At 37.6% G+C, this 21,839-nt stretch overlaps 1 protein-coding gene across 2 annotated transcripts in view; it reads right to left on the reverse strand.

The window, feature by feature from the left end:
- LOC110106084 (serine/threonine-protein kinase STY46-like) overlaps nt 1-21,839 on the reverse strand; it is a 56,574-nt gene that overhangs the window by 27,094 nt on the left and 7,641 nt on the right. For both annotated transcript variants that reach the window (XM_020835825.2, XM_028700361.1), the window contains exons 5-7: nt 8,480-8,534; nt 5,420-5,530; nt 5,015-5,065 (exon numbers count right to left, since the gene is read on the reverse strand). In XM_020835825.2, the coding sequence (XP_020691484.1) occupies nt 5,015-5,065; nt 5,420-5,530; nt 8,480-8,534 (217 nt within the window). The remainder of the gene's footprint in view (nt 1-5,014; nt 5,066-5,419; nt 5,531-8,479; nt 8,535-21,839) is intronic.

Consider the following 21,839-nt stretch of genomic DNA (forward strand, 5'->3'; position numbering starts at 1 on the left):
TAGGGAATAATTAAAACAAGGCAAGAAGGAAAATTCTGCCCAGGCAAAAGAAATAAATTGAATTATTTCCAAATGAACTTAAGAAGCATTTAGGAAATAAATCCTAAATTGCTCACATGGTGGCCGGCAGCATACATTGATCTGGGAGGTTTTAATGGGAGCAATAAAAGCTTCTCAATTTGGGTTATGTCATAAGGAAAGATTTATTTTCAATCCAATTGAATTGTTAATTCAAATTAAATTAAGAATAGAACCTTTCCTAAAATAGTTTTGCTAATTTATGAAAGATTTCAAAATTCAAAATGTTTTGAATTTGAAATGAGGGATTTGTGGAGGGAAAGTTTTGAGTTAATGAGCTAGGGAAGTTTCCTAATAAGAGGGTATTAATTAAGACCAATTTGAATTCAAATTCAAATTGAAATCTAAAAATTACAAAAATGCCCCTTGGGCCAAAACACTCACATAAGCTATCCTAGGGGTAAAATAGGAAATACATAAAACAAGAGCTAAAATTCAGAAAATAATACATAAATGAAAATTTAAATAATGGCCGTCGATTTACGACGCCGCCTGTGATAGATGCGCCAAATCTTCGTTTTGATGTCCGCATCAAAAGGGTTTCATAATCTCATCCACATAAGTAACTGACGTCCTCGTTAACATATTAATCTCAGAATCATCCATCAGACAGATAGGATTCTAGTTCAAGTGGTGACTCCCACCACATAGCACTTTGTCCCATACTGGGTTCAAGAGGTAGCTCCCATGGCGAAGCACATTGTCTTGTATGACACTTAGTTCTTATCTTCCAGCTGGTGTATTGCTCTGATATCATTTGTAACAAACCAAACTCTTAACTATTGAGATATTGTCTGCTTTGGCCTAAGGGCCTTCCAGTTTTTTCATGTTGATATAACATTCCAGGAGGTAACCCTTCTCAGGATTTCTTCGATATGAGCACATATAACTACAGAGTTTCGTAATGAAATTCTAACCATTACACCAAAAGACGCCATGATGTTTAAGAGTTTTACTTTTTTCCTTAAGGGGTTTCACAATGGTGGTTGGAGGGATTGTAGCCGACCGGCAATGGTGGTCAAAGGGACCATAATCAGTGGGTGACGGTGGTCGGTTGATAGACACGACGGTGGTGGCCAGACAGAGGTCCGACGACGACGATCGAGCGGTGGTTGGGCAACGATGATGTTGAGTTGAAGCTCCGCAATTCTTCAAGCTGTATAGATCTCTTGATCTATAGCCTAAGATCCAAGCCCCCAAAAATTCCCCTTCATGTAATGAGTGTGGTCTATTTATCGATTTTTAGAGTGGCCTGCCCCATAGATATGGAGAAGATCTTAGGTAAATTTGGAGTGGTCTATCGGACGGCCTATTCTAATTTCTTCGATCATGGAGCATTTGTTCATTGTTTAAGTGCCTTAATAATGATCTTGAGCTTATTGGATTCATCTCGTCGAGTTGCTCAATTCGACAACAAGCATGCTATATTTTGATATCATTTGGTCATCTAATTAATGCTCTAAAGCATCTCAATATGCTTTAAGCTCTAGATTTGAACCCATTTGAGCTCAGATTGGACCGATTTTAGAGTCGTTGAGTTCAACTTACTGAGACATTCAATTTGACTGCAAGTTTGCGGAAATTGATGTTCAGATGATGTCGAATTTAATTTTGAAAATTATCAACTCAAATATGCATCGAGATTCGTGCTCGATAAAGACAAATTTTTATGATGTATCAATTATATATGTAAATACATAAAAAAAATTATATACATATATATATTCTTAATTTTTTATTTTTATAATCTATGTCTAATTTTTAAAAGATTTAAATTATAAATAGTAAATGATATATTTATGAGATCAGAATATTAAACTAGAAGATTAATGAAATACTAATTGAACCATGGCCCTATAGAAAATAATTTTAGCTTATATTAATTTTCAACAACATGGTTCATTGGTTCTTACTTCATAGGTATGCTTGAGTCATATGAAATTTACAACCATCCGATGGGTTTCACTTGCAATATGAAAGGGAAAACTAAGAAGGAAGATTTGAGTTCAATTGAACTTGAGCTTAGCAGGCCTCATTGATTTGAGCGAGTTTAGTTTGAGTGTGTGTGTGTGTGTGTATAACATGGTTTAAAATTGTGCAATATGAGGCTCGCCTAGAGGCACGCTGATGTGAAACGTAAATGTCATGTACTTGCCTAGGTGGCAAGATTAATTAAATCCCAAATCAATTTGGGGAGAGAAAATGAAAATTTGAAATTAAATTTCAGATTAAGTGGAATTGGCGGGATGAATTTGAATTTAAATTCAAATTTAATGGGGAGAATTAAATTGAATGAGAGAAAAATAATGGGAGGTAATTATGGAGGCTTAATGAGGGGGGCTATTAATGAGATAGGAGAGAGATTATGCCCAATGAGAGGGCCGGCCACATAGAGAGAGGGAGGAGATTATTTGTCATAAGTAGAGTGGGGCCCACATTACTAATCAAAGATTTAATAAAATCTGAATTAAAATTCAGATTTTGAAAGAAAGGAAAATTTCCAATAATGGGGCTATCAATTAGAATTAATTTGAATTTCAAATTCAAATTGACATCCAATTAATATGAAAGCCTTAAATCAAGGAACTATTTTAGGAAAGTCTTCAATGCCTCTTGGAAACAAATTTGAATTTTTGAAATTTCCAAGAGGGAGGCCGGTGGCTTGGCCGTCCCAAGGAGGTCAGCGGAGCCGCCGGTGGCGGGATTGGCCTGCGATGGCCGGCGATGGACTTATGGGGGCCGGTGGAGGGGATTTGGGAGGAAGAGAGTTTGGTTAGGTAGGGAAGAAATAAATTGGGTTTAGGAAAAAGAAAATCCGGAGCTACACACCTCGAGCAACACCTTCAATAGAACTCACAAAGAGATCTACAAGCGCCACTTCCTCAAGAACTCACAAAGAGATCTTGGGAATCTCGGAACTCACAAAGAGATCCTTCTACTTCCTCAAGAACTCACAAAGAGATCTTGGGAGAAGGGGAGAGAGAAGTTCATCATAATGATGATTCAAATGAAGAACCTCTTAGTGATGACAGTGCTGATGACTTATGAGTTCTTATGTGATATGTCATTGCTATTTATTTTTGGAAATTAGAATTATATGTTAATGAAAAGAATACTGGGATTTGGGAAAGATAGAATTTTGAGTTGAACTATATTTCATGTTGTCTTCTTATTGAGATATTTTGATTTCACTTCATATATTATTTTTTTTATATTATTCACTCATTAGTATATAAAAAATTTATCATTTTATGTTTACACAATCTTTTGATTTTTGAGGCTTACGTCTCAAAACGCCTTGAGGCTTACGCCTCGCCTCACGAATGAAAAACATCTCAATGCCCGAATACGCAATTTTAAGCATATATATATATGCCACAAAACTTTAATGTATTTATATAACAAAAACATAATGTTTTTATATATATCTATATGATACCAAATATTTAAATCACATAAAAATATTATGAATATTAGTTTATCTTAAATAAACATGAATTTTCATGCATATACTTTAATGTTATTTGTACATTAATTTTTTGTAGAATTATATGTGAAATTTTATATATCAGATATGTAAATATATAAAATTTTGTGGTATGCATATAAATCCCTTAGACAATGAGAACAATGTAGCATCTAGGAGTGTAAACGAGTCGAATTGAGCTCGAATCATGCTTAACTCAAGTTCGACTCGCCGGCCAAATCGCGAGCTCAAACTCAACCTTGAGCTCGACTCAAGCTCAAATGGCGTGCTCGAGCTCAGCTTATGGTAATGGATGTGGGCTCGCGAGCTAGCTTGTGAGGCGTAAGAAGAACGGCCTGATGTTCACTTTCGAATCCAATTATGGGTTCAACTTTCCGCAAATCCGCCTTTCGCTTCTACTTTTGTATCCGCGGTTCCGTCTTCCATGTTCCGCACTTGAGCAGCTCGACGAGTCAACGAGTCAAACAGCAACTCAATCGGACTCGAGATCGATTACCCAACAAACTCATAAATCTACTTGAACACGAGCTCAAAACTCAATAAGCTTGACTCATGAGCTTATTATCAAGTCAAGCTTGAGCAGGATCACTTGACTTAACTCATTTACACCCCAATTAGCATCAAACGACTAGCCACAAATGATTGGATAAGGCTATTGATAATGGTCACCATCTAACATAACATCTACAAGCTTTCAGCAGAATAAGTTGATAAATTAATAAACACCACCGCAAAAACATGGTCTTAGATCAAGAATAAAGAGAAAAACACATGATCTGAAAGTTGTCTATCACCAGAGTTGTCAAAAAATCCTCATCATTCATAAAAAGCTCATATTTGGCTCATTACATAGCTCCCGATCAATTCATTCATATAATAAACAAGTCTAAAACGAATAAATTATTTAAGATTGATTTGTAAACAATACAAGCATTTGCAGACCTTTGTTTGACCGTGTTCAACTTATTTTATGCTCAAAATTAATAAGTAAATAAATATATAATATATAATATATTTTGCTTGTTGAACAGGCCAAGACAAAGCAGATTCTATTTAGTCCCCAACATTTAGAATTTCACAGTTATACCCTCTATAAATAATGAAAATATGAGTCATAGCTTGGTCAGAAACTCAGCCGTGGACCAGTAGGACCTTGGGGCACTGAGATATGAAGAGGTTTTTTATTATCTTAAAATTACTTGGTACTTTTTTAATTAATAATGTTATATTTGTAATCAAATCGAGCTGAACAAGCTTAATTAAATTAAAATAAATCGAACATGAGCAAGTTAGTAGCGAGCAATTTCAAACATGAGCCAAATTCGAACAAATATACACCCCTTTCTATCACTAGTTTTCAAACAAGCAAACTGTTAATTAAAAATACATATAACTAGCTAAATTGAAACAAAGTAGGTACCTGTGATGAATGGTAAGAAAAGAAATTACCTCAACTTTATGAATCTTCTTCTGCAAAGCATCTCTCAGCTGATTGGTTTCCTAAAATGGTCACCAAAAAATTTCTATAAATTTAATGGAAATAAATAGTTAATGATCGAAATATCGAGTTATAAGAAATAGGCACTGACAATCCCTGTTTCCGTCTATCCTTCTCCTCTATTTCAAACAAAATACTTTGATGTGAAAAACTTCAATGATGGGTAATGAATAATATACAAAAAAAATATATCTGAAATTGCATCCTATAATAGAGTTTACACTTGTTCTACAATATAACAATGTCATAGGGCCATTGCTACAATGGCGCAGAAATACATCAAGGGTATTAATGCTGTCATAATGATGGAAACATATAGTGACAATAAGGGGAAAAAAAAAACATACGAGAATTACCTCATCTGGCCAGCCATCAACAACAAAGACATCTAATGAGTAACCATCATTTGTTGAAAAAGCATGGGCTTCTTGGATATTAAGCCCAGCCTCAGAAAGCAGAGTTGTCAACTGAAACAAAATAATAATAATAATAATAATAATAATAATAATAATAATAATAATAATAATAAATTATCACAGAGTAACTCAACACTATCCTGTCCATCAGATTACAAACGCATCATTAAAAAGAGCTTGCTTGCCACACAATGAAACTCGAAAAATACAACTACAACGAAAGTGAATGTTCTAATAGTATCACCAGACCCTTCTGAACTACCACGTGTTATAAAAACTTCATTTTGCATAATGGAAGGGGCTTAAACAAAAATGAAATATGAGAGCTTCCAAAATGGACACTGCAGTTTATTTACTTGCATTGGCTAGTATAAGCTGAACTGAAACATTGCCTTTATTTTCTATTTTAGGAAGGTAGAGATGCAAGGGTGGGGTTTATAAGGAAGAGGAAGAGGAAGAGGAAGAGATGGTTAGAGAAAACAAGCAATTTTGCACGACCAGTTCGTGATGTTGGCATGCTCTAGCACCCGCCTAGTGTAAGGTTAGTGTTTTTTGGGGGAGAAAAAGCATCAAAGAGAAGATGTAACAATAAGCGTCAGCTGTAAACAAGTCAAGTTAAGATCCAGTCAACTGTGATCTCAATTAATCCTAACATGACCTGTTACCATATCTAAAGTCACTTATGCCAACTATTTATAGTAGAAATTTTTAACATTTAGTATTGTATATATTTTACTTTATATATACTTAAAGTAAAAAAGATAATTCAATAAAAAGTATAATCTTTTTAATTCTCTCCCTTTTTAGCATAGTATTATAGCCATGGCATAGCCCTCGTGCCGCAGTGGCGGAGCCAGGAATTTTTATCTGTGGGGGCACAAAATTTTGACTTTAAAAATACTCTCAAACATTCCCCCCCCCCCCCCCCCCCCCCCCCCCCCCCCCCCCCCCCCCCCCCCCCCCCCCCCCCCCCCCCCCCCCCCCCCCCCCCCCCCCCCCCCCCCCCCCCCCCCCCCCCCCCCCCCCCCCCCCCCCCCCCCCCCCCCCCCCCCCCCCCCCCCCCCCCCCCCCCCCCCCCCCCCCCCCCCCCCCCCCCCCCCCCCCCCCCCCCCCCCCCCCCCCCCCCCCCCCCCCCCCCCCCTAAATCCGCCTATGCCTCGTGGCCTTCCTTAAGCATCTTCTAGCTAATGCTGCACTCTTCGAACTTCCGATCTCCCTCACACTTCCCTCATAACTTGACCTGTCTGTGCTTTACTAGCCTCTCCCGACGAGACATCCATGTTTTCAACTCGAATACGATCCTCTTTAATGACCATGTATTTTCTTTTATGGCCAACCTACACATAATGATGTTATTGACAAGTGATTCACATGGCCTCCTATATTTTTTGCAATTTTTGTTCACTGCAACTATCTTCGATAGCAATTGCGCGACTGACTTTATCCATACTACATGTACATCTCTATTAACACTATTTATCAATGTTTTCTATCAATACTCTTCATCAAAGCAACCCATCAATACTATGCATCGATGTTATCCATTGATACCTTCATCAACAATCTATCGATAGCTCTATTTAAGAATCTTATTTATGCCTTCGATTATATGTATCTCATTGTAAATTTTTTAGGTTTGATCCACACTGCTTTCTTTCACACAAATTAATCACGCTCATCATGCAACACTCTTAACCTTTAAGTAACAAAATATTCAACTACTCATCTCTAGCCCAATTTATTTCAAATTCAAAATTATATATTCTACACCACCTTTAGTTTGTGAGTATTACCATATCTAATTTATCACATGGAATAATTATTTATAACAAAAATATGCATTATTTAGTATTGAAGATATTATACTTTATTGTATTTTCTTTTATTGTTATTTCATCTTGTCTATATATAGGCACTTATATGATCATACTAGAGAGACAATTCAATAGTCCTTTATAATTCTCTCTATTGTAATAAGATCAAATAGGACTAACCCCTATTTGTTAGTGACGGGGTGTGATCGTTGAGGTGCTCAAATAATGGTGGAGCGAATAAAAAAAGAGGTATAAAGAAATAAAGGTTATATAAGGAATTTGTATGGAAAGGAACTTTTATGATCAATAACTTGAGGTTTCAAATTAAGTGAGGTAACAAATCATTAAATTTAAAGACTTACTAACATATTTAAAACATACTTCAGGGTTGTTTGATCAAATGCTTTTAAAATACATGCATTTAGAATACAAAGTAACTAGAATGCATTTTAGAAATGCAAGTGTTATCGGGTTAGCTGCAAATCAAATGTATTTAAACAAATTTTTATCTTATTTTGAAATTTTCAAATGAAATTGAAATACGGACAAAGTTGGGCATGGGCAAGTTAAGTAGGCAATGGCGATGGCGATGACAATGGCAATGATGACAAAGAGCGACTACAACGTACAATGGTGACGAGTCGGTTAGGGTGGGTGGTGGTTGGTAGCCCTAAGCGGATCTAAAGAAGATGAAATTTCGACAATTTAACTTAGGTAAAAGGAAACCCAATCCCATCAAGGTTTAAAGAGATAAAATGCCACCAAACAAGGCATTAGCTTTATAATGTAAATGTTATGTGCATCAAATACTTAAAATAAAGTTTTTGGAGTAATTCAAAAAACTCAAAAATGTAATTGCATTTCTTCTTTAGCTACATATTAAACACCCAAAAAAAAGAGAAAATGCAATGCAATACACTGCAAATATTGCAAACAAAACTATTCCTAAATATGATTTTATTTTATGTAGTTGTAAGGTAATCAGTACTAGAACTCTAAAATGAACTCATGAATCCCACAAGAAGATGAAATTTTGAAAATTTTACTTGGGAAAAAGGAACCCAACACTACCAAGGTAAAAAGAGGTAAAATGCCACCAAACACGACAAGCTTTATAGAGTAAATGTTACGTGTATCAAATATTTACAAAGTGCCTCATTAGCCAATTAACTGAGATAGAATCTACCTGACTTAGAAGCTTTGGCTTGTCCTCCGTTGAAAATGTAACTTCATGCATGGGTCTGGATAATTACAAGAAACCCAGAACTTTAGTAGATTAAGTGATATGCAAGTGCAATACAGGAAACAATGATAAAAATAGAGTTCTTATATACTTCAACATTTTTGTTCGAAATTGGAACTCTAAAAGTCTTGTGCTCATTAGCATGTATTTTGACCCTAAACAGCGCTGACCTATAAAAGGCATTCCTATATTTTTTTCATATTGGGGTATTTAAAGTATTGATGTTATTCAAATTACTGATTATGCATAATGAAAGATCATAATACTCCAACTAAATAATTAGACTAAGGTGTATTTATTTTGCTTATTGCGGGAAGCATTGTAGTAATGATTTCTAGTGCCCAAGGATAAAGTAATCTGGACAAAATCTATGGTAGATACATCCACGTAAAAATATTGGATAAATTGCTCAGTAAATTCTAAGCAGATGCTTAAAATAGAACCACAAAAACTAATTGAGTCCTGCTAGAGAATCAAGTTCCAACTTTCAAGACCTATGGTGGAGGAAGCCCATCACACCCCTCCCACTTATCCACGACATCAATCCACCATAAATGATCTCTAAGCTGAACCCTATGTTGCTCTCACACAAACTAAGCAGTGTTAATGAAATTTGTCATCTGATTTTAGATGATCTATAAAGATAGGATTTTATTTATGCATTTGAATTATAAATTTATTAGGAATCAGTAATTTTTCCTATTTATTGTTTATTTTCAAGAAAAATATCCTATAAATAGAAGCAAGGGAAGTTTGAGTTTTACTTATAAAGCTATCTCTATAGATGCACCCTCGTTGTAAAATCATGATATGATGAGTTCAATGGAAACTTCTTGCATCACTTATTTTGACAGTGTAGTTTTCTTGCCCCAATAATTCTTTGTTAAGGTATCTTTTTCTTGATTTTCTTCCAATTTCCTATTGATTTTTACTATTCCTTTACATGCCACTTTGATATAAGAGCATATTCATTATTATTTTCGGATTTGGTTTCATCAATTTCTAGCAATTTTGCATTTATTTACATAAATTGCCTATATTTTCTTTCTCCTCCATCAATTTGTTTCTCAAGCCATTTACTTCCTCAAAATTTAACATCATAACTTCTTTCTCCTATTGTGAAGAGAAAATAAATCAAACTACAACCCTCTCTCCACACATGAAAAAGAATACAAATTCTTTTTTTCATGAAATATATCTCCAATGCTCCCCCGCCCTCTTCCGCTCATACCTCATTTTTCTCTTCTCCACATCAACACCTAAATTCCCTGAACTACTTCATAAAATTTTCAACAACCATCCAACTATGAATTAAAATTTAAAATTAATATTTGGATTCAAAATTCTCAACAACTCAACCCTTCAATTTTGATTTTAATCTAATCACATATTTAATTCAAAACCTCAATTATTGTCTAAAATCCCTCTATCATATTAACCATCAAAACCAATACTAATATGGCCAATCAATAAACTAGAATTTGGAATATTGCAAGGACCTTTTATTTATTTTTCTCTATCCAAAAATAGTGACTTCTCCTTGCCTCTCATCTATTTATAAATAATAATAATAATAATAGAAAAAAGATTGGAAAGCATAAGAAATGATAGAAAGGAAGACAAGCAAGGGCTCCTTTCTAAAACATTCTTAAAATTTCTTTGAGAATATGCTAATCTTCTTAAAGACATTGTATCGAATGATGTTTAACCGTATGTTCAAGAATGTCTTCAATGCTTCATTATAAAATTACTATAAAGTTATACAAATAACAAGATATTGTTACAATTAAGAAATTGAATGCTCCCTTTGATGAAAGGTATTGTTGCTATTCAACCTTCAGCCTTCTAAAAAATTCAACCACTCTTACACTTCAAGGAGAGTTCTTTCAATTTTGAGAGAATTAATGCAAATTTTGATATGAATGAATATGATGGATAGATGTGATTTTATTTATGTATTTAAAATTTTAATTTACTATGAACTAACAATTTTAATATTCATATCATATTTTTATGAAGATTATATTATAATTAGTCTTAGGACTAGGTTTGATGCAACCAAAAAATTTGGATTGCCAAGACACAAATCTTCCTTTCATAAAAAATCTAGACATAAACAAAAATAGAACAAAATGATACTATTATATCCCATAGAAGTTTAAACAAACACAACTACACTTTAAAATAAAAGACACAACACCTTACAACATTTTGTAATTTTTAGAAGAAAGATACAATGGAAGGGATACCATGGAGAGAAGAATGAGATAGGGAATCCGAGGCGAAATAGTAGAAGGGAAAGGGAAACGAAGCTAGCTCGCAAGCTAGAATAAAACCCGCAGGTTTTCTTTCTCCAAAAATCAGCATATTTCCTCCTCTAAAACTACCACAAACAACCCTTATAAATAGAGAAAAAGAAGCCCAAAAGACACCAAAGCAGTTGCCCGAATGTGGGCTCCGAAAATTCGGCCCCGGCCTCCCCGCCGCGCTTTGATTTGCTTTTATCTTTCGGCGAGGGGAGTTTTAACGGAATTAAGTTCCGGGGTAAATTTTGTAAGACATATGGGTTTGTAGATAAGACACTACCCAGAGATTTCGCCCTCATTTTGCGAGGACTTTATGATCTGAGTTATGGTTTCCTATAGGAGCAAGCCCCTATAATTAAGTACCCCTCCCGATAACGAGAGAGAACTTTCGATTAAGGCTAGTCGTCAATCAGATACGAAGAGAATATGTGTTATATGGCATATAGTAGCAGCATGGGTTTGAGATGTTGGAAAGTTGGGATTGGATTTGGGTATTTGGAAAGGTTTGGAAAGTTTGGATGTTGAAGGATTGAGATATTTGAGAAATTTGATATTTAAAAATGTAATTTTCACCATCTTGCACTTAAAGTGGATGGTGGGGGAATGGATGATGGACCCGATCAGTTAGAGGACACGTACAACATCCTTACTGGCAGGATATTGTTTGAGAATAGATCATAGTGATATTTTCGACTAAGCATTTGGCTCTTTGTGAGCTGAAGTAAATTTTAATTTGTCCACCTCGGCAAACCGTTGCGGAGGGTGGATGTATTTTTGCTTTAAGTGATTTGATGGTTGATTTTTCATTTTAAATATTTTGGAATTTTTGTGGAGTTTTGGATTTTGATAGGCACTTGGATATTTGGGAGACAATTAAAAAATGTTTGTGAACCCCTCCAGTTGAGATAAACATTCAACACAGCCATCATCGGGGTGTTTGGGGGAATTTTATAGTTGTTAGATCGAACCTTGTCGACTCTGTCCACTAGTTGACAGAGGATCAGGTTTCATGGGTTTTATGCCTTTATTAGTGAATTCTCTTGATTATAAGCCTTAAAGACCTAATATGAATGTATTAAGACAAATATAACGGTCACCACAACCGTATATTTGTTTAATGGTTCGAACCCTGTCAACTCCTATTGATCCGTATAGAAGGATCGGGTTCGAACTTGAATTCACTTATTGACCCGCGCAGCATCCCTAGACGTCACGTGTGTTTGCACAACACGCTCGTCGGGCCTCATGCGGGTTTTTGGGGGCATTTTATAATTAAACCCTGTCGACTCCTTTTTACCTGTTAAGGAGGATCGGATTTAAATTCAATAACCCGTGCGGCATCCTTAGACGTCACGTGTGTACCAATAACACACTCGCCCATGCGAGTTTTATAATTAATTTTACCCCTTTTAATGTACCTATGTGTATACAAACTACTGTGCACGTGTGGGGGTACTTTGAAAGTACTTATAGACGCCTTATGTCCGCTTGCATAGAAGTTGCGGATCCAGTGGCATGGCGTAGTAGCTCCTAAATAAAGTTATTCGCTGCTTCGTACAAGTAGACTATCGTACACTACTCGTTGCCTTCTGCAGGTGGATCGTAGTGTACCAACTAATCTCCTACCTTTTGGTCATAGGAGCTTGCACTTGTCGTATTCTCCATGCATTTTGTTGTGGTATTTGGTCTTTAAAATACATCCACTACTGCTGGAGGTATATGTATTCATCCTTAGACTGAAGTTGACTACAAGATACTGCATTTACTGTAGTCTTTATGTATCTACACAAGGTGGCATGTTATACATACATCTGTATTTGTCGAGAGATTGTATGTATTGCATATCTTTGATTCTTGATTGCTTGTGGATCAATGTGCTTATTTGTATCTTGATGTTAACTACGAGGATGCTAGAATACCCTTGATACAAGAGTTTGCGGGTGCTTGTATCTGTTGTATGTCCGTCGTTGCATCAACTAATAGTTCTCTTCATTAGAGCTTCTAATCTTCAACATACAAGTTCATTGGTCGATTGATATGAACACCGCAGATTTCATGTTGGCTATACATAAATCAAGGGTCTTGTAATATATCTATTCTTCTCATTTATAAGTAGGTTGTTGTGTGTTCATTTATATATTAGTCTGAATTGATAACAAAGAATTCGCTTCTTCTACATCTCCCTTGCTTTGCTTATGAACAACTCCTTCACTATTGTATTCCTCCATGCTCATCTACTTTGCAAACATGTCGCTTGTGTGAGAATTATGTTGAATATCATAAGCTTCTCGTTGCCCTTGGAAGCAGTTATTAGCTTGCATTTTGATAAGGGCTTTTTCAACATTTATTTGGGAACTCCATTTTTTATTAGCACCTTGATTGGAATGCTACCACATTTGTCGTACATCTTCTACTAGCATATCAAATGTCTTCGTAGAGAAAAAAAAATGTCTTCGTAGAGAACTCCTTTGTAGAACATAAGAGGCACTTATTATCACTTGCAATTTGATGGATTGAAAACCATAAGATAATCTTATGTTCATTTCATTTGATTTTATATCAAATGGGAGTTCAAGTGCAAATTTGAGCCCACATCAGGTCCTTTGCATTTGTTCACTTGGGTTCAAGTTATGACATATTCCTTAACATTCCATTTGAAGTTTTGATATCATTTTCAAGTCAAGTTCTTCCCACTTGATTCAAACCAAGTTCATAAGTCTCAAGTGACCTTGTTCTATTCAAATGTATGTCCACAAGTCCTATGTTTAAGTTCAAGTTCATTTTCATTTTACTTAGGTTCAATTCTTTATTAAGTCATTTATATTTTGTTCAAGAGTCCAAGTACAAGTCATCCGTCGTTCTTTTGAGTTCAAATGAGTTCAGGTACAGTCTCGTATTCACCCAAAATTTCGACAACCTCCCAGCGCCTCCCCCATTTAGGGGAAAACTACGAGAAAATTGGGCATTTCCCACCACGCACAATAAAGGCTGTATGGTAGGAACGAGGACACCGCGGCCGTGAACTTTCTTCCCACCACGCGCAATAAAGGCGTGTATGGGGTCTTTGACGGTACCTGTTTAAAAGACACAATTTGCTTTCCCCCTGTTCGGGGTACTTATAAGTGACCCCGCCTCGTAAGGAATTAGTAGCTCTCTCTCTCTCTCTCTCTCTCTCTCTCTGGGAAGTCGGCACAACAGAGGATCGGGAGCTCCGTGTGAGAAGAGGGAGTGTCGTGGGGAGGAAGTGTTTTTTTTGGGAACCGTCTCCCCGAAGGCTTGAGCTCGTCTCCCTCTTATAGACGCAAACGGGAGGCGATCAAGGGCAAAATATGGGATTTGGGCAGGATTTCTGGGAGAATACCGCAAACGGCGCCGAATCAGCGTGATTCGCGGGATGGGAGCGACTGCAGGTATCTTGATTTTTTATTTTTTTCTTCGTTGGATAATATTTGGAGGTTAACACCGAAATAGCCAACCAAAACAAGGAAAAAACAGCAATAAAGGCACAGTTGAACCCCCACCCAACAACTACAGCAAGGTAACCGGGACAGCCATGGAGCAGGAACCAAACAACCAAGCAAGGGGAATCGGGATAATATTTGGAGGTTAACACCGAAATAGCCAACCAAAACAAGGAAAAAAACAGCAATAAAGGCACAGTTGAACCCCCACCCAACAACTACAGCAAGGTAACCGGGACAGCCATGGAGCAGGAACCAAGCAACCAAGCAAGGGGAATCGGAAAAGCGGGAGCAGGATCCGAACAGCCAAAGCAAAGGAAACCAAGAAAGCAGGGAGCAGGAGCAGAAACCGAAAAGCCAAAGCCTAGAGGAACCGAGAAAAGGGGGCATCCTTGCTTACATCAATTCTCCCCTGGGAGAGAATTCTCATCTCCTGATGAGTTCGATTCAAAATTATGAAGATCTGGCATTTCCGATTCTTGAATTAGCATTTCATACTTTCTTTGGATAATCTCCTTTTCTCGTTCAAATTCGGACTGGAGTTGAAGCTTCTTAGGCTCGTATCTCTCGGCACATAATTGCAGTTGTCTTTGAATCATGAGAAGCTCGATCTGTAGAGGGTTAGAAGAATATGCACGAGGAACCCATTTTGTTGTTGGAAGATTGTCCTAAAAAATCCAATGCATAGATAAATGACTTTCTTGTTTGCCTTCAACTTGATTATTTTGTCTTTCCATTTTTTTTTAATAAAAGAAAGGAAGACTAGAATGACAACCAGGGGCTCTGATACCAATTTGATGCAACCAAAAAATTTGGATTGTCAAGACACAAATCTTCCTTTCATAAAAAAACCTTTTGTAATTTTAAGAAGAAAGACACAATGGAAGGGATAACATGGAGAGAAGAATGAGATAGGAAATCCGAGACGAAATAGTATAGGGAAAAAGAAACGAAGCTAGCTCGCAAGCTAGAATAAAACCCGCAGGTTTTATTTCTCCAAAAATCAGCACATTTCCTCCCTTAAAACTGCCACAAACAGCCCCTATAAACAGAGAAAAAGAAGTCCAAAAGACACCCAAGAAGCCGCCTAATATAGCCAACCAAAATAGGGAAAAAAATAGCAATAAAGGCACGGTTGAACCCCCACCTAAACAGCCACAGCAAGAGAACCGGGATAGCCAGGGAGCAGGAACCGAACATCTAAGGAAGGGGAGCTAGGAAAGCAGGGAGAAGGAACCGAACAACGGAAATCGGGAAAGCAGGGAGCAGGAGCAGAAACCAAAAAGCCAAAGCCTAGGGGAACCAGGAAAAGGGGGGCAGCCTTGCTTACATCAAGGTTGGGTTTTAGTTATTAAAATAATTCTATAAATAGACCTATATTCATTGTTAAACAAACAACAACAACAACAACATCAAGCCTTTATCCCACTACGTGGGGTCGACTACATGAATCCTTTTTCTCCATTGTGTACTATTAAAAGTCAAATTCTCGTTTAAATCTAATAAAGAAAGGTCATTCCTAATATTTTCTAACCAAGTCTTTTTAGGTCTACCCCTATCTTTCTTAACACAAGTCAAATCTAATATCTCTACTCTCCTAACCGGGTCATCGCAAGGCCGCCGTTTTATGTGACCAAACCATCTAAGGCCTGCATTCGGCACCTATATTCATTGTTAAAACCACCAAAATAATGAGTTACAAGGAAAATTTCATAAAGTCATTAATTTGGCTTCAAGGTTTATTTGCATTAAGGATTTGGTATTTCTCTTGAAGGCTCGACATCATTAATTTGAAGATTCAATGATTTGGTATCTCTTTGTTTGTTTTCTTCCTATTCCCTATTGATTTTTACTATTCTATTGTGAATCTTATGTCAATTTGGTATGGAAGCAAATTTTCTAATGGCTTGAACTCTGCTGAAAAAGCAATTATCAACCTGAATATGTATATACATGAATGTATGTATGTATGCTTAAAAGATCAAATTTGATAGAAATCAAATCCATTTTTGGTTCAATTTGTGATCAGATCAAAATAGGATAACAAGAATGTGGACTCCAAAAATTTGCGCCTCAGCCTCCCCCATCTTTTGGGGGAGCTTTAGCGGATTAAGTTACTGAATAAATTTTTAGAAGACATTGGGTTTGAAATAAGACACAACCCAGAGATTTTGCCCTCATTTTGCGAGGACTTTATGATCTGAGTTCTGGTTTCCTATAGGTGCAAGCCCCTATAGTTAATTACCCCTCCCGATAGCGAGAGAGAACTTTCGATTAAGGCTAGTTGTCAAAACAAATACGTAGAGAATATGTGATATCTGGTGTATAGTAGTAGCAGTGCTTAGGTATTTTAAATTTTAAGATTTAAAATTGAATTTTTCACCATCTTGCACTTAAAGTGGATGGTGGGGGAGTGATGATGAGCCCTATCAAGATCCCATGGTTCCACCCTGGTCTACTTAATCAAAGGAGGTAGTTAACCCAACCTGACAGAAGAATCCTTGTCGGCAGCCATGGGTTACTTTGTCCAAGGGTACTTTGTAGACTTGAGGTGAGTATTTGTCTAAGAGAAAAATTTTGAATCCAACTTAGCTGGCAGAGGGTTTTGTGCTCTATCGCACATATCATATTAATTCATATCTCAAAAATTTAGTGTCATTGGAAAGCATACGGGCTCTGGCCATGATCGTAATTTAGTAATGTCAATTGGCGGCAAACCACCCGGTTCATAGGGCCCCGGTAATACCCGTTTACCTGTGATGTCATTCGGCAACAAGACCACCAGTTAGAGGACATGTGTCACATCCTTGCTGGCAATAAACTGTTTGAGAATGAATCCTACTGATATTCTCGGTAGGACATTAGCTCTTTGTGAGCTAAGTTCATATTTGAATTTGTCCACCTCGGCAAGTTGTTTCGGAAGGTGGATGGATTTTACTTTAAGCGTTTGATGGTTGAATTTTAATTTTAAATTTTTTTTAATTTCAGTATTTTTGAATTTTATGGGCATTGGGATGACATTTTAAATATTTGGAGTTAACCACTCCAGTTAAGATCTACATTCAACACGGCCATCAGGGTATTCATGGGAAATTTTCATTTATTGATTGAACTTTGTCAACTCTATCAACTTGCTGACAGAGGATTGGATTCGTCGCAGGCTTTATGCCTTTATTTATGGATTTTCTTATTATAGACCTTGAAGGCCTAATACGAATGTATAAAATAAATATTACGGTCAATGTCGCAATCGTATATTTGTTCGATAATTCGAGCCATGTCGACTCCTTAATCATGCAGAAGGATTAAGTTCAAATTTTTATTCACGTCTTGACCCGTGCAGCATCCTCAAACGTTGCGTGTACATACACAACGCGCTCATCGAGGCCCATACGGGTGCATATTCTTACATATGTACTGGTTAATATGCTTACATGTGCACTTTTATATTAGTGTGTATACATATTGCAGTGTATGTATAGGGACATTTTGAAACATTTAGCGCTGATCAGCATTTAGGTGTGCACAGTGCTTTATGTAGAAGCATGTAAACATCTTATGCCCGCTTGTATGAATGTTATAAATCTGGTGGCGTGGCGTTGCAACTTGCAGAAGCCTTCTGTCTTCTTGTACAGGTGTTGCATATCTGGTGGTGTGGCGTTGCAGCTTGTAGATGACTTTTGTCTGCTTGTACGAGTATTGCATATTATATAGCGTGGCGCTACTTTGCAGGTTGTTTCATTCATTGATTTAGGCAGATAGGTTGTCGTGCACTAACGAACCTCCTGTTATTGCTTGCAGATGTTGAAATCTACTATAGTTTTTTTGTATTTACTCCTATGTAGCACGTACTGTATACAACGGGTCTTTTACAAGGGCCCGTGGGTACTTGCATTTGCTGCATATCGCCCTCCTCTGCTTGCAATAGATCGATGTATTTGACTACCACTACATGGTTACTAACTGTAGGAGTGCCGCAGCCCACAATATTTTGATGCATATATCCTTTGTATCTTGCTCGTGAATGTCATTGTGTTCATCACACTCGTCTTTCGCAATTTTCAGAAGGTTAATATGTTTGTCTGAGATTGTATTGTATAGTTGATGATAGAGGCGCCATTACATTCACTTACATGTTATTATTGACTATCAATGGTCTACATTTATTGCTTGTTGGGTTGTGTATATCTATAGAAAATTTCACTGCCTACGGATGAGCTGATTATTCACTTGCTAACTAATGCTGACTACCATGTGAGCTCTCTTCATTCATGTAAAAATTTCCTTATATTCATAAAGGAACCCTCATCTTTGCAATATGCTTACAAGTATTGCTTGCCGGCAAGCTGACATGTTCATTGCAACCACCTCATCAATGTTTGTGAGATATTCATTATACTTGCACCACATCCACTGTAGGTGACTTGATGCATTCGTTTACAATTAAGTAGTGTTGATAGCAGGGTGTTGTTATGATCTCCTTAGATGTGTTTGTAGGATAGCCGCCATATCCATGACACATCTAGCATTATCACTTCCTGATAAGCTAGGAGGATTGATGTATTCTATTGAAGTTGAATCATTGTTGATTGCAATTAGGAGACACTGGTCATATGAAGGTAGTATCAATCATCATTATTCGTAAAAGTCGTATTACATTCATCGCACATTCTCCACGCTTCGCTTATGAGCATATCACTGCATATTTCTCGCTACTATTCATGCAAATTTCATTAATTGCATTGTTGTTGACATGCTTGCTGCTCTTGCTCATAAATGATGCGCTTATCGTTCATTGTACATTACCGATATTCACAATATTTATTGTGATTACATCCATTTATCTGTAAACATGATTAAGATAAACATTTTAAATGAGCTGTCATTGTTCAAAGGTTTCAAGTCAAAACTTGTAATGAAGTTGTATCTCATTATTGCTTATAAACAAGTTGTGCTTGCAAATCCTTTGTCTCCATAGGTGGTTTTCAACATGCATGATGATTCTTCGCAAGTCTTTCATCTACTTATTGGTGATCATTAGAATAATCTAGATTATTACTTAGCATTTGCATTTTAATGTGAGTGTGTATTTATTAAGTTAAAGTTCGGTTCCCTGCGGTCCAAATCAGATTCAAGCTCTGTTTAAAATTGCGCAATTTGATCCAAAACCGCCTCGAGGCTTACGCAATTCCTCTCCTGGCAGAGGCGTACGCCTCACTTGGACTGAGGCGCGCCTCAGAGGCGCAATTGCGCAATTCTGACAGAGGCGCACGCCTCATGGAAACGGGCCCACCCACTTAAAATGAAGACTTTTTCTTCCTTAATCCCGCACGGCTCCCAGTTCTCCCAAAAATTTCCTTCCCGCACACTATGTTCGTGAAACAGAGAGCTCCCGCCCGTTGGCTTCCCTTCCCGCCGCTTCTCCCGCCGGCGCCGCCTCTCTCCAGCCGCCCTCTAGGAGTACTCCACAATTGATTTTAGGTTTTCTTTTTAATTTAGGGTTAGATTTTTCAAGTGTAAGAAAATCTAGGGTTTATGTTTTTTTTATTGTTTTTGTGTGTTTTTAGATTTTTGCTTTAGGAAACATGGTTAGAGGCAAAGAAAAGGCGAATACGTCATTTTGTACTTTGGGAAATGATTTTATTGCATCTATTTTCTTACTTTCCACTATTTTCATATATCATTTAGATGTTTTTATTGTAATATAGAATATTGTTATTATTTACCTGCTAAAACTCTTAATTTCTCATTTACGCAATTATGTGTCCGTGAGGCTACGCCTCAAACCGCCTCAAGGCTTAATTACGCAATTTTAAACCTTGGATTCAAGTTCAGTTCGTAGTTCATTTAGGTTCCCTGGTTGATTCAGATTTCGGCGTCTCCCCTGTTTAGGAGAAATCTGAGAGTCGGGCCTTCCCCCTCCACGCTACGAGAGTGCTTGAGGTAAGTGTCGGGCACCGCAGCCGTATTTCTTCAACCCCCGCCACGCTATGAGAGCGCTTAAGGGTCTTTGAGTTACCTGTTTGAAAATGCACAATTTTCTTTCCCCGCCGGCATTGAGGCACGTACGGGTACTTAATTTCATCCTCTTCATGCTACGAGAGTTCTTCGAGGTCTACCTGACTCGTCGTAAGCGTCGCATCATATTCCCTTCCACCGTGCTACGACAGCGCGTAGGGTGGTCTGCCGGCTCGCCGAGAGCGGATGATGTGATACAATCTCATGCGAAAATGATTTGCTTACGAAAAATTTGCACGCTTAGATTTAGAGGCAATAATAAACAAAATCTTATGCGGAATTGAACGATAAGATAAATATTACGTGGTACTTAGCTTAGGTTAATTCTCATGCATAAAAGTTAAGTTCAAAAAGATAACCAACTTAATCCGACATTGCCTACATGGATCGTTCCAACAATAAATTCCAATACTAACAATAAGATTAGTCTATGAAAGGTCCCTCACACAACTCTTCTAATGACTAGGCTTTAGCGGCGAATAATTGACATGATCTTTATGAATCCATTAATAACCATAAACGAAAAGTAAACTAGGAAGATAAGACATAAGAGATGAGTCCCAAGAAGAGCTTTACCCAATGAAAAGATAATGTAGACCTCTTATGCGAAGGTCTGGATGCTTGAAAGATGGTTGGCAGCAGCCTTCTACTCTTGGTTGACTGTGGACAGCCGTTTGGCAACTCCTGAGGGGAGAACAGCCACCAACCTTGGTCAAGAATCCTTGGGCAGCGGGTGGGAATCCTTCCAAGCGGCTGGATAGCTTTTGATCTTCGATGGACTGCAACTAGGAGGTCTTCAGGTTGGCGAAACAACACGTGAAGCCTGCTGGAGTCTATGGAGGGTAGATGGGAACCTTCAGGACAGCAAAACAGGGAATTCGAAAGGGCAAAACAGCAGTTTTCCAGATCCTGAAATTCGGGACAGCAAAAGAACCCGTCCAGAAATCTGGACAGCCAATTGTGGAGCAGAATTTCAGGGATTTTCAAATCTCAGATTTGAAATCTGAAATAAACTGAAATTATGTTTGAGAGGGGAGGTATTTGGGAGGTAATTAAGAGGTGATGAGGTGGCAATTAGAGAGAGAATCAATGGGGTGAGGTGGCCGGCCATAAGGAGAGAGAAAGGGGCTTGGTAATGAATAAAATGGGGCCCGCAATTAATGACATATTTTAATCAAAGATTCTGAACGGAAATTTCAGGTTTCAATTTTGGGAAGTTTCCTAATGCATGGCAATCAAAAGAATTGATTTGAATTTCAAATTTGAATTGAAACACAATTAAGAAGATTGCCAAAAATCAAGGATTTAATTAAGGAAAGTCAATTATGTCTCATGGGGGATTTGAAATTTCAAATTTCAAACCTCATGGAGGGAGGCCGGCGGCTAGAGGGGGGGACGGAGCCAAGGGGGACGGGTGGATGGCCGGCGGGTGGTGTCTGTTTGGGCGCCGGCGGCTTGTGGGGGCCAATGGGGCGGCGGCAAGGTTGAGGGGAGGGAGAACGGAAACTGAAAGAGATC

Source organism: Dendrobium catenatum, unplaced genomic scaffold (assembly GCF_001605985.2).
Source record: "Dendrobium catenatum unplaced genomic scaffold, ASM160598v2 fragScaff_scaffold_1497, whole genome shotgun sequence".
Taxonomy (NCBI): domain Eukaryota; kingdom Viridiplantae; phylum Streptophyta; class Magnoliopsida; order Asparagales; family Orchidaceae; genus Dendrobium; species Dendrobium catenatum.